General features: G+C 42.9%; 1 protein-coding gene across 2 annotated transcripts in view; it reads right to left on the bottom strand.

Annotated features, from left to right (window-relative positions):
* MYH7B (myosin heavy chain 7B) overlaps positions 1 to 12,857 on the bottom strand; it is a 207,982-nt gene that overhangs the window by 29,114 nt on the left and 166,011 nt on the right. For both annotated transcript variants that reach the window (XM_056549301.1, XM_056549300.1), the window contains 7 exons: positions 9,216 to 9,303; positions 8,247 to 8,364; positions 5,405 to 5,528; positions 3,268 to 3,404; positions 1,704 to 1,959; positions 375 to 617; positions 109 to 285 (listed from right to left, as the gene is read on the bottom strand). In XM_056549301.1, the coding sequence (XP_056405276.1) occupies positions 109 to 285; positions 375 to 617; positions 1,704 to 1,959; positions 3,268 to 3,404; positions 5,405 to 5,528; positions 8,247 to 8,364; positions 9,216 to 9,303 (1,143 nt within the window). The remainder of the gene's footprint in view (positions 1 to 108; positions 286 to 374; positions 618 to 1,703; positions 1,960 to 3,267; positions 3,405 to 5,404; positions 5,529 to 8,246; positions 8,365 to 9,215; positions 9,304 to 12,857) is intronic.

Below are 12,857 nucleotides of genomic sequence, written 5' to 3'. Positions count from 1 at the left end.
ATGTGCTGCCCAATCTGGACTTTTGTATGTAAATAAATATATAGATTTACATTCAGTGTTTAATTAATACGCATGTCGTCACTTCATCCATTTCTATAGATTACTTACGTCATCCACTTGTTGCTCTAGCTTGGCTTTGGCCTTGGTGAGTGTGTTGACTTTGTCTTCTTCTCCCTGCAGGTCATCCAGAGCTTGCTGGTGAGCTTCCTGCAGCGCCTTCTTCTCTTTGGTTAGCCTGGCAATAATTTCATCCAAAGCTGCCATCTCCTCCACAAGGTTTTTCACCTGAAATTACTGAAATGACTTAAAAACTGGACTGGATTAGATATGTATATAATGTATACTCTTATAAAAGGTTTTATCCCTAAGCTTGCCTTGTTTTCCGTTGCATGTTTCTCCTTCTCTACTTTGGCCAGTGTTATTTCCAGGTCGTCGATGTCCTTTTTCAGTTCGGCGCACTCGTCTTCAAGTTTCCTCTTCTTGGAGGTCAGATCAGAATTCATCTCCTCCTCGTCCTCCAGTCTCTCCACAAACTCTTTGACTTTCGCTTCTAACTGGATCTTGGTTTTGATTAGTTGGTCGCAGCGCTCCTCTGCATCTGCAAGATTGTCTTGTTCCTGTAACAAAACAAGCAGAAGCAATGTAACAAGAAAGGAGAAAACCAGCTCACCGCCATACGGAGGTTTTCCTCAGGAGACACCGTAGTATGCAGGAAGCATGGGAGTAGAAGCCGTGCCGTTTCCTCGGTATTAACACTCAAAGCAAGATGTACAGGGTTCTTTAGCTTCTAATTAATAAAAAATGGTTAAAAATGCAAAAAAAGTTAAATCATATAGAATGGTAAACTATAAAAAAAACACTACCAGATCTCCGACGTGTTTCGAACCGCATGGTTCTTAGTCATGGCATATCATGATAAGACAACAATTCGAAACACGTTAGAAATGTTGTTACTTTTTTGTAGTTCACCAATTTATATGATTTACTTTTTTAACGGTGCTTAAATAACTTATTGCATTTTTAAAACAATTTTCTATTGGTAGCTAAAGAACCCTATACATCTTGCTTTAAAGGGGTACTCCGGTGAAAACCTTTTTTCTTTTAAATCAACTGGTGGCAGAAAGTTAAACATATTTGTAAATGACTTCTATTAAAAAATCTTAATCCTTCCAGTACTTATTAGCTGCTGAATGCTACAGAGGAAATTCCTTTCTTTTTGGAACACTGATGACATCACGAGCACAGTGCTCTCTGCTGACATCTCTGTCCATTTTAGCAACCATACATAGCAGATGCATAGCAGATGCATAGCAGATGTATGCTAAGGGCAGCATGGTGGCTCAGTGGTTAGCACTGCTGCCTTGCAGTGCTGGGGACTTGGGTTCAAATCCCACTAAGGACAACAATAAATAAAGTATTATTATTACAGAGAGAACTGTGCTCGTGATGTCATCAGAGAGCATTCCAAAAAGAAAAGAATTTCCTCTGTAGTATTCAGCAGCTAATAAGTACAGGAAGGATTAAGATTTTTTAATAAAAGTAATTTACAAATATGTTTAAATGTTTAAATACCCCTTTAAAGCAACATAAGCCATGCACAAATAATATTTCATTGTGCCCCCCCCCCCCCTTAACCCCTTACGTGTACTCAATGACAGAGACTGGCGATTCCGCCAATATCCATCATTAACCCCTTGACTTACTGCTTGGAGCTGCAGGCCCAGGTCATTCTTCTCTTGGACCAGGGTGACCTGACTCTCTTCTAACTCTTTCCTCTTGGCTTCAGATTTTTCCAAAGCTTCCTTCAACTTTATGAATTCTTCCTTCATGTTGGCCATCTCTTTCTCTGTTTGAGCGGATTTTAGCAGAGGTTTGATCTTAAAGAAGAGCTTCATCCATGACCAGTTCTTGACCGCGTTGAAGGCTCTTATGTTCCACTGGATGACCAGCAATGCATCCCTTTATGGAAGGAAGATCAGACAATCATGTCCACTCCTAGCTATGATCTACCATCACTGGGACTGCAATTTATTTTATTTTAACAGGTATAACTTTAAAGGGAATGTGTCACCTTGTTTTAGTGTTAGATACTCAAAAAGCAAATGTCGCCTCTGTACGAGGTATGGAGATGCAGGCACCATTAGTTAGAAGCATTAGGAGATGTATGAGAAGGTACTTTTACTCACTTTGCCCGTGGTTTGTAAATTAATATTCAGTCTGTCTGGTAATTCAAGCGAATAGTCGGAGGGGACGGTGGACTCTGACAGCGGCATTACTTCTCCCCGCCCTCAACATGTCAATCATGTTGATCCCGCATGATTGACATACAAGACTCCATGCTGAGATCTCCTAATGCCCTAACTGATCGCGCAAGCACCAACTATCACCTCCATACATAGGACGACGGTGACCGTTGCACTTGAAATAACTTTCTGAATGTAATTTTTGTTTTGTACATTTTTATGGGGGGGCCTCCTTGTTTTCAACAGCATTCAGAGATATGCTTTACCGCAAGCCCCATGGTCCTACCTAACAATAGACTGAAGCTGTCCCATTGGTATAAATGGGAAAGGTATCGGGGCGTGCTCTGTGACCTTTGCAGAAATCATTATAGAGGGAGAGGGAGGCTGATCTGTGAGCAACAGCAATTGTGTTTGCCTCTGTTATCTATACACTGGCGTTACCTTTCACTGTAATCCTGTCACACGACATATCTGTGCGGAATGTCCGGGTGGACATTTTCCACATTTGCCCGATCGGGCGGGCGCTAAGACCACTTGGAAATGCGCCATCTAGTAGACCTTAATGCATTTGAGTGAAATCCGCAGAAAGAATAGACATGTCTATTTTTTCTGCGGACACCGGAATCTGGATTTCTGTGGTGGAAACATCTGCCGTGGAAATTCTGCCGTGTGCACAGCACAGCAGGATCCTATTGAAATCAATGGGACTCTGCTGCAGCGGAATGTCTGTGCGGAATATTCTGCCGGCATTCCTAAGGAGGAGACTGATCTGTGCAGAACAGGAAGTCTCGGCTTAGTCTTAGGCCTAGTGGCCAGAATGGAAACGGCAGGATTACAGGTTTATCTTAAAATATAGATATCAAAATGAGAAAAACAATCACCAAAAATTCTTGAAAAAAATACGGCTAACATAAAAACTTAATTTAGACAAGGTAATTTTCTGATGACACATTCCCTTTTCTGTAGATTTTGCGTATGGTATCAGAACCAAGCATTCAGATCAGTTCAATCCTCGTTGTCGTACCTTCTTGCAATGATCTTATGGTACTCAATCCTCATGAGTCTCCCGCGGCTTCTAGCCTGCAGCATGGTAATAATCTTGGCCAAACGTTCATCTCGCATCTCTTCTAGTTGCCCGAGCAACCCAGCCTTGAAGAAGACCTAGAGGATGGAAATGGTTACGTAAGTGAGGGTCAAAATGATGCCTCTCTTCTCAATCAATAAACCCTAACATGAAATATCAAGCAGTGTTTCCCAACCAGGCTGCCTCCGGCTGTTGCACAACTACAACTCCCAGCATGGCCAGACAGCCTTTGGTTGCCAGAGCGTGCTGGGGGTTGTAGTTTTGCAACAGCTGGAGGCACAAAGGTTGGGAAACACCCATTTAAAGGGATACATTAGGATCTGACGAGGCACAGTTGTTGTCCCTTGTTTGGTGTTTCTGTTATATGGAATCCATGACAGTGGTGTCAACAAAGCCTTAAAGGGGACCTGTGGCCAATACCCCCCCCAAAAAAAAAAAAAAATTGATTGGATTATCATTAAATATCTTAGGGTGCCCTGATCATACAACTTTTTACAGTTTCTTGATACACCCTTCCATTCCAGAGATATGTGGATTATAGTTAGTCTGACAATTTGGGGAATCAGTCAGATGGGCGTGAACTTAATTTTAATAATGGATGTGACTATGACGTGATAGGCGGGATTATACAGTCAGGGGGTGTGTGTTAGGCAGACACACCCTCAGTGAACAACATCCATTCCTCCTAACTGTATAACCCCGCCCATTACTCACTCCCATTATTAAAGGGGTACTCCACCCCTAGACATCTAATCCCCTATCCAAAGGATAGGGGATAAGATGTCTGATCGCGGGGGTCCCGCCGCTGGGGACCCCCGCAATATAGCATGCGGCACCCACCTGTTTCTGCTCCGGAAGCACTGGAGGGTCTGGGTCCCGACCAAGTTTGTGACATCACGACTCCGCCCCCGTGTGAAGTCACTCCCCGCCCCCCTCAATGCAAGTCTATGGGAGGGGGCGTGACGCCCCCTCCCATAGACTTGCATTGAGGGGGCGGGGATAAGTTGTCTAGAGGTGGAGTACCCCTTTATAATGAAGTCCCCGACCCTCTGACTGATTTCCTGAATTGTTAAATTATAAAAACCTTATATCTCAGAAACGGGAGGGAGTATAAAGAAACTGTAAAATGGTATATTATCTGGGCAACCTAAGCTATTTACTGTATTTTTCACCTTATTTTTTGCACTTTTTCTTCCCCAAAACTGGGGGGAAAAAGTCTGTGCATCTTATACGGCGAATACACCCCTATCGTGGCGGTCCCTGCGGCCATCAACGGCCGGGACCCGCGGCTAATACAGGACATCACCAATCGCGGTGATGCCCTGTATTAACCCTTCAGAGGCGGCGATCAAAACAAACCACCGCGTCTGAAGGGAAAGTGACACTAACCCGGCTGTTCAGCGATTTCACCGCGGCGGTCCCGAACAGCCCGACTGAATAGCCGGGTTAGTGCTTACAGGACACCGGGAGGGACCTTACCTGCCTCCTCGGTGTCTTCTCCGTTCAGGGATCCCCTGTATGGCCGGCGCTCTCCTTCCTCGTCATCACGTCGACGTGATGACGGCGACGGAGAGCGAGGATACCCGGCCGGCAGCAGAGACGTTCCGGAGCGACGGGGACACGGCGACAGCGATGGAGCGACATCCAGGGCAGCGGTGACGGGTCCGGAGCGGCGGGGACACGTGAGTATTACCTCCTATGCAGTGGTCTTCAATCTGCAGACCTCCAGATGTTGCAAAACTACAACTCCCAGCATGCCCGGACAGCCGTTGGCTGTCCGGGCATGCTGGGAGTTGTAGTTTTGCAACATCTGGAGGTCCGCAGGTTGAGGACCACTATTGGGTTCAAAATCTTTCATTTTTTAGATTTTGCACCTAAAAATAGGGTGCGTCTTATACGCCGGTGCGTCCTATAGGTCGAAAAATACGGTAATTACATAAAAAAAAAAAATGTTTTTTGGGTTGACCACAGGTCCCCTTTAATTTAATGAAAATATTTTTTGCATTGGCTACTTCGCATACACTTGAATGGAGAAAGGCGCGGGCATGTGTGGCCATCTATCTATTCAGTCTGGTACCTTAGTGTGCCCGAACTTGTACTGTGTATGATCAATGTCCAGGGAGCCCAGTAGTTTTTCAGTGGCTTTTCTGCTGTCAACAAATTTGTCATCTGGGATCGAATTGGGGTTGAGGATCCGATACCTGTGGATACATCACATTGCAAAAAAATGTTTTATTTTTTTATTTTTTGCAACAGTGTCAAAAAAACTGATATAATTTTGTGCTTAGGAAAAAGTCAGAGTGTTTCTGTTTATAACATATATTCTTTTAGTGTATGTTCGTTTGAGGCATTGTTGGATGTTTCGCCCTTCAAAAGATTGATCACAATTAGAGATGAGCAAACTTACAGTAAATTCGATTCGTCACGAACTTCTCAGCTCGGCGGTTGCTGACTTTTCCTGCATAAATTAGTTCAGCCTTCAGGTGCTCCCGTGGGCTGGAAAAGGTGGATACAGTCCTAGGAAAGAGTCTCCTAGGACTGTATCCACCTTTTCCAGCCCACGGGAGCACCTAAAAGCTGAACTAATTTATGCAGGATAAGTCATCAACTGCCGAGCCGAGAAGTTCGTGACGAATCGAATTTACTGTAAGTTCGCTCATCTCTAATTACAATGTCCATTTTACAAATGTGGAGTGCAGATGTTGCATGAAAAACGGTCTCAAATTCTAGTACTTTAAAATGTACTTTTAAGGGTACTTCGGTGGAAATTGGTTTTTTTAAATCAACTGGTGCCAGAAAGCAAAACATATTTGTAAATGACTTCTATTTAAAAATCTTAATCCTTCCAGTACTTATCAGCTGCTGTATGCTCCACAGGAAGTTTTCTTTCTTTTTGAATTTCTTATCTGTCTGACCACAGTGCTCTCTGCTGACACCTCTGTCCATGTCAGGAACTGTCCATAGCAGAAGCAAATCCCCATAGCAAACCTCTCCTGCTCTGGACAGTTCCTGACATGGACAGAGGTGTCAGCAGAGAGCACTGTGGTCAGACAGAAAAGAAATTCAAAAAGAAAGAAAACTTCCTGTGGAGCATACAGCAGCTGATAAGTACTGGAATGATTAAGATTTTTTTTAAATAGAAGTGATTTACAAACCTTTTTAACTTTCTGGCACCAGTTGATTAAACCTTGATTTTTCACCGGAGTACCCTGCTTACCTGTTTTAGCTGATGTGGCAGGCATGGGATAGGCTTCATTTTGGATATAAATACTTTACTGAACTGGTTGTGTAAGGCTACGTACACACGGGGAAAATGTCCGCATGGAAAATCTCTGTGCAGACATTCCCCTGAGTGCCAGCAGAACATGTTGAGTCCACAGAAAGAATAGACATGTTTCTGGCGCAGAAATTCTGCTAAGTGAACAGTGCAGCAGAATCCCATTGAAAACAATGGGACTCTGCTGCTGCAGAATCTCTGTGCAGGATTTCGCACAAAAATTCCACCATGTGAACATAACCTAAGGCTATGTTCCCATGGCAGGAATACCGTTCAGCAAAGCTTGTTGAACGGAATTGCGGAATTCCGGCGGAATTTATGAGTTTTCGCCACAGAAAATCTGCTGTCTGAACGGGACAGTGGAATCCCATTTAAATCTATAGACAAGACGGTGAAATTTTGCTATGTGAACATACCCTCATCATCATGCAGCCTGCATTCCCCATGAATCCTCTAGCTTTGGGTGGGGTGTTTGATCACTGCACTTGGTCATTAAATCAGACTGCTAGTGCTGGAGATCACCCAGGTGAACTCAGGCTCATAAGTTGGTTGCTGTCAGTTCACACTACACGCAGTTTCTGCTGTTTCTGAATTAAAGTGCTTTTTTTTTTTTTTTTTTTGTAGAGAAATAGTGCCATGAGGAGAAAATTAATTTGACCTATAATCTCAATTGAGGTGTTTTATGAAGATTTAAAGTTTTTTAGGCTGTGTTAATATTTGAATAGAATTTTGACAGCATTTTTTCTAACTTTATTACTGCATTTTGGCTGACTTTGATGTGATTTTGCTATGATTTTCAAAAATCTGGGAGCTAGTAGGAGGGATCTGGTAGGTGATGATGTCATCATGTAGTTCACAGGAAGTCATACTCTAGTACTGATATCCTGTTATGACCATTAAGAACTTGAAGATTTAGAGATGGCGACATGACCTAGTTACAGTAAAAAAACACATAGATGCAGCTGCACTGGAATAAAACAATAGGCACTGTACTGCTATTTTTTAGTGCGTGTACATGATATGGGGGGGAAAAGAAAACCCGGAGTGCTTCTTTATTGGGTTGTGTATCCACCCCTTATAATGTATTTCCCAAGTGTTTGCTGCTCTTTAGCTGAATAACACTTATAATAATCTGAGTATTTACATAGTTTGTAGTTTTAGTTTTCTCTATCTTTGACTGAATGCCAACAATAATTTTTTTAAATCAACTGGTGCCAAAAAGTTAATCAGATTTGTAAATTACTATTTAAAAATCTTAATTCTTCCAGTAGTTATCAGCTGCTGTATGCTCCACAGGAAGTTGTGTAGTTCTTTTCTGTCTGACAACAGTGCTCTCTGCTGCTACCTCTGTCCGTGTCAGGAACTGTCCAGAGCAGGAACAAATCCCCATAGCAAACCTCTCCTGCTCCGGACAGAGATGTCAGCAGAGAGCACTGTGGTCAGACTGGAAAGAACTACACAACTTCCTCTGCAGCATACAGCAGCTGATAAGTACTGTAAGGATTAAGATTTTTAAATAGAAGTAATTTACAAATCTGTTTAACTTTCTGGCACCAGTTGATTAGAGAAAAAAAATTGTTTTCCATCAGAGTACCCCTTTAACCCATGTGATGCCGTCACTATGCATGAAGCGTCTGCTCACCTCTGCTTAAATTCAGCATATAGAAGCCTGTTTGGGTATCCTTTACGACAGATTCTAATACCTTCCAGGACACCATTGCATCTCAGTTGATGAAGAACCATAAATGGATCCATGGTACCTGTAGAATAAAAACAGAGAAAACTCTGTACATGTATGTGTAATGTATCACATTATCACATTCTATTGCTCTTTTTACATTGTTAATTTAAAGCGTTACTGTCATTTATTTAAATTAAAGGGCTATTTAAAAATCTTAATCCTTCCAGTACTTAGCTGCTGTATGCTCCACAGGTTTTGGTGTGTAGTTCTTTAGTTCTTTCCAGTCTGACCACAGTGCTCTCTGCTGCCACTTCTGTCCATGTCAGGAACTGTCCAGAGTAAACGCAAATCACAGTAAACCTCTCCTGCTCTGGACAGTTCCTGACACGGACTGAGGTGGTTGCAGAGAGCACTGTGGTCAGATTGGAAATATCTACACAACTTCCTCTGGAGCATACGGCAGCTGATAAGTACTGGAAGGATGAAGAGTTTTATGTAGACGTAATTTACAGATCTGTATAACTTTCTGGCACCTGTTGATTTGCCTTTTTTTTTTTTTTTTTTTTAAAGGGGCATTCCCATCTGGGACATTTATAGCACATCCACAGGATATGCCATACATGTCCCCAAGGTTGTAGTCCCACCTCTAGGACCCTCACCTTTTACGATCGTGGGGGTGGTCCGGAGGCCAAAGCCAGCAAGTTACAAATTTTGCGTAACCGGCAATCTACACTGTTTACATGGCTGTAAACAGTGTCAATTGGAGTTACGCAATTTGCACAACTGCTGTTTTTGGATTCCCGGGGGCTGCACACAGGCCAGGGGCGGCCGAGAGCCAAGATGGGAATACTCCTTTAAGATCGGTCAGAGTCCCAGTAAAACCCCATTAACTTATTTGTACAATGCAGATTCTGTTAACCGTTTCCTTACCTGGGGTTTTAGACTCATTGGGGATGATACATCTAACAAAGTGAGGCTGTGTCGATCGGAGATTAGTCATCAGCTTATTCAGGTTTTCCTGCATGAGAAATGACATAATATTAGTGGCTTACAACTATAATGCAGAAGTGATATCTACTCGTACTGTTGTTGCATGTAAACTAGAATTTACAGTATAACTTAGTGTTTCCCAACCTGGGTGCCTCCAGCTGTTGCAAAACAGCCAAAGGCAATATCATAATTTTTGCTACAATGTTGGGAAAATCACAGGGAAGGTGTATAACTACTACATAATAATATTTATAATCTAGCACCAACATAGGGTGCGTTCACACAGCAGTCTGTCCCCGTTTTGTTTGTCCCTGTTGCGGTTCCGTTCTTGCAGGCTGTAAACGGATTAAAAACGTTTTTTTTTACAATCCGTTTACATCCATTTATACCCGTCTGCACTCATTTTCATTTTTTTTGGTGGCAGAAAAAACGGCACATGCAGTATTTTTTCTCCTGTCAAAAAAACAGAAGAAAAAACGGATACAGTAAATTTAACATTGAAGTCAATGGAAAATGGATGAGCCTTTAATGTCTTCCATTTGCATCTGTCTTTTCAGTCCATTTTTTTTATCCGTTTTTACTTCTGAGCAAAACAAAATGTGGTGTCCCGGTACCGTATTGCATACCGTACCTTGTATGGTGGTCCCCAAAGTCAGAGTAACTACTTTCAGGTAGTGTCCCCCAGGTGGGACAGCCCCTAGTCGCCTCACCTCTACTCTAATGCTATAGTGTTTCTATATGTACATATTTAATAATAATGTATATTTAATATAATGTATAGTATACTTAGCTTGTTAGCGTCGCAGGACCTTCGGTCATGTGACTATGTTAATATCCTCTATGGTATGTTGGAGGACCTTTGGAGGTCCTTGGGTCACGTGCTACCCATAATCCTATGTGTAGATGTTTGACATCAGTATTGGACCAATTAGCACTAGTCCAGCCCCTGCCCATATAAGGGAGCTGTAGCCAGTTATCGCTCTCTTGGGTTGCTGCTCTCGTGGATGCCGGACTAGCAGGACGGATCTGCGCAACTTTCAAAGACACGCTAGGCCAGAAAACCTGCCGGCCTCAGCCTAAACTAAACCGTGAGTTCTAAACTAATCCCCGCTAAAGCTAGCATGACTACTGGACCGCAACTAAATCCCTAAATCCAGTGGATCAGCGCATATCAGTCTGAGGACTCTAAAACGCTTAAGGTCCCAACCTTTGTCAATCTCTGAGAGACTTTGCCTGTATAGAGACTGTTCCGGTTATGAAGCTTGCATGAAATCTTCAGTAAAGTTCCAACTGTTTTCAGCAAAACTCTCCAGTTGTAGACATTCAATTATTCTATACCTCCCTATCGCTCTTGGGAAGGGTGGTGGTAGGACAAGCATTACAGAGGAGCCCTCACCCTGGCGTCACGAATAGAAAGGGTTAAACATCCGTTTGCATCCGTTATTGTCCGTTTTTTTTTTTTTTTTTTAAAGTCCGTTTTTTTTTTTTTGATGGGATAGGTCTAGATGGCCGTGTGAACACAGCTATATTCTGTAGTACTTTTACATCACTCAAATCAGTCCCTGTCCCCATTGGGGCTTACAGCCTAAGTGTACATAAATAACAGATGGGGGCATTTATCATTGTCTTTAGAGCTGTTTTTGTGTGTAGACTTTTTTTTTTTTTTTTTTAAAGAGCCTACAGACCAGCTGTTAAGGGTTAGTCTTGTGCAGTGGTAATGAATTTATCAACTGCAACTTTCCCAAAAAAGTCGCAAAACCCACCAAAAAGTCGTCATTCTACACCAGCCCGGACCTAGCGTAGCTTTTTGGTGTATGTGAAGAGTGAAATTTCACAAAATGTGTATCCTCCACAAAATTTATCAAATGGCCTTGCAAAAAAAAAAAAAAGAAACAAAATCACACACATCTTAGTAAATGTCCCCCCCCCCCCTGTTGTATTTGGTGGGATTTGAACCTAGGACTCCAGCACTGTAAGGAAACAGTACTAACCACTGAGCTACTCTATAACCATAGAGCAGTGTTTCCCAACCAGTGTGCCTCCAGCTGTTGCAAAACTACAACTCCCAGCATGCTGGGAGTTGTAGTTTTCCAACAGCTGGAGGCACGCTGGTTGGGAAACATTGCTCTAGAGAGAGGGGGAGGCTGAGCTGTAAGCAACAGCACATCTGACTGTCCCATACAATCAGCATGTAATACAGATTCCCAACCAGGGTCCCTGCAGCTGTTGCAAAACTACAATTCCCAGCATGCCCAGACAGCCAAAGGCTGTCTGGGCATGCTGGGAGTTGTAGTTTTCCAACAGCTGGAGGCATGCTGGTTTGGAAACACTGCTGTATGGATTCAGGGAAGTATTGTAGCTTAGTGGTTAACAATGTTGCCTTTCAGCGCCGGAGTCTTAGGTTCAAATCCCATCACAGACAATATCTGCAAAGGGGAGTCTGTGTGGTTACTTTCCGGCCTTTGGCATGCTGGGAGTAGTAGTTTTGCAACAGCTGGAGGCACCATGGCTTGGAAACACTGAAATAACTAATGGGCTGGTTTCTACCCCACCGGCCTTGAGTGACGCATCTGTGTATAGGGAAAGGCGCATCGCTCAGCACTGGTGGGGCGTCGAGTAGCCAAGAGTCCGCCTCAATGACTATTTTCAAGTTCCTGGCGCTTTTTTTAAACTTAAACGCCGGAGTGTATCAGAAAAATGTATGGTTCTCCCTGCGCCTGTTTTATGCTGCCGTAGGTTTGGGCAACATAAAACAGCTGGCAGGTTCCCTAAAAAAAAAATAATAAAATGGTATGTATAGTAAGCGAATGTGTAGGATTTGGGAACAATGGATCTCTCCACCCTTTTAGATATTTCTTGGCTGCTTCATTGGGGGACATAGGACCATGGGTATATGCTGCTGCCACTAGGAGGCAGCAGCATATACCCATGGTCCTGTGTCCCCCCCAATGAAGGCTACGAGAAAGATATTTTTATGGCCGGGTTCCCACTTCGGAAAATCCGTCCGGAGATTCTGAGTACGCCCAGCGCCGACTGATTCATAGGACCGCGCAGACATTGTTGTCCCCATAGACGGCGATGTCTGCGTAGCAGAAATTTGCCAGAACACTGAACAATTTCAATGTTCTGTCAGAATTTTTAGAGTAGATTTTCCAGGTAGAAAGTCCGCCTTGAAAACTCTGCAGTGTGCACTGTGCGCTACATGGTTACATCCAGTGTAGTGAGCCACTACAGGCACAGCGGACTGACACCGGGACTTTGCAAGTATAGAGCGCTATTATGTGCCACTAATGCATATTTGCACAATACGTTGGAGAGCGATCCATTATTGCATGTGTGCATTTTTTTTGTTACATCGCTCCAGTTTATATTTCATTAAGGACCGGACATCCAAATCTGGAACTAATCATTACATTGTTCTCCAGCATTTCCTTGCACTGTAGTAACACTGTAGTTACTATAGTATTAAGATTCTTGTTTGGGTCACTTCATATTGATTTTACAGGATATATCCTTAAATGATTGTAATATTGGGTATCTGAATGCCTACATGTGATCTATTTTATTATTTTTATTTAAAAA

Source organism: Hyla sarda, chromosome 12, assembly GCF_029499605.1.
Source record: "Hyla sarda isolate aHylSar1 chromosome 12, aHylSar1.hap1, whole genome shotgun sequence".
NCBI lineage: Eukaryota > Metazoa > Chordata > Amphibia > Anura > Hylidae > Hyla > Hyla sarda.
The sequence above is the reverse complement of the archived record's forward strand: the minus strand, read 5'-3'. Positions and strand labels throughout refer to the sequence as shown.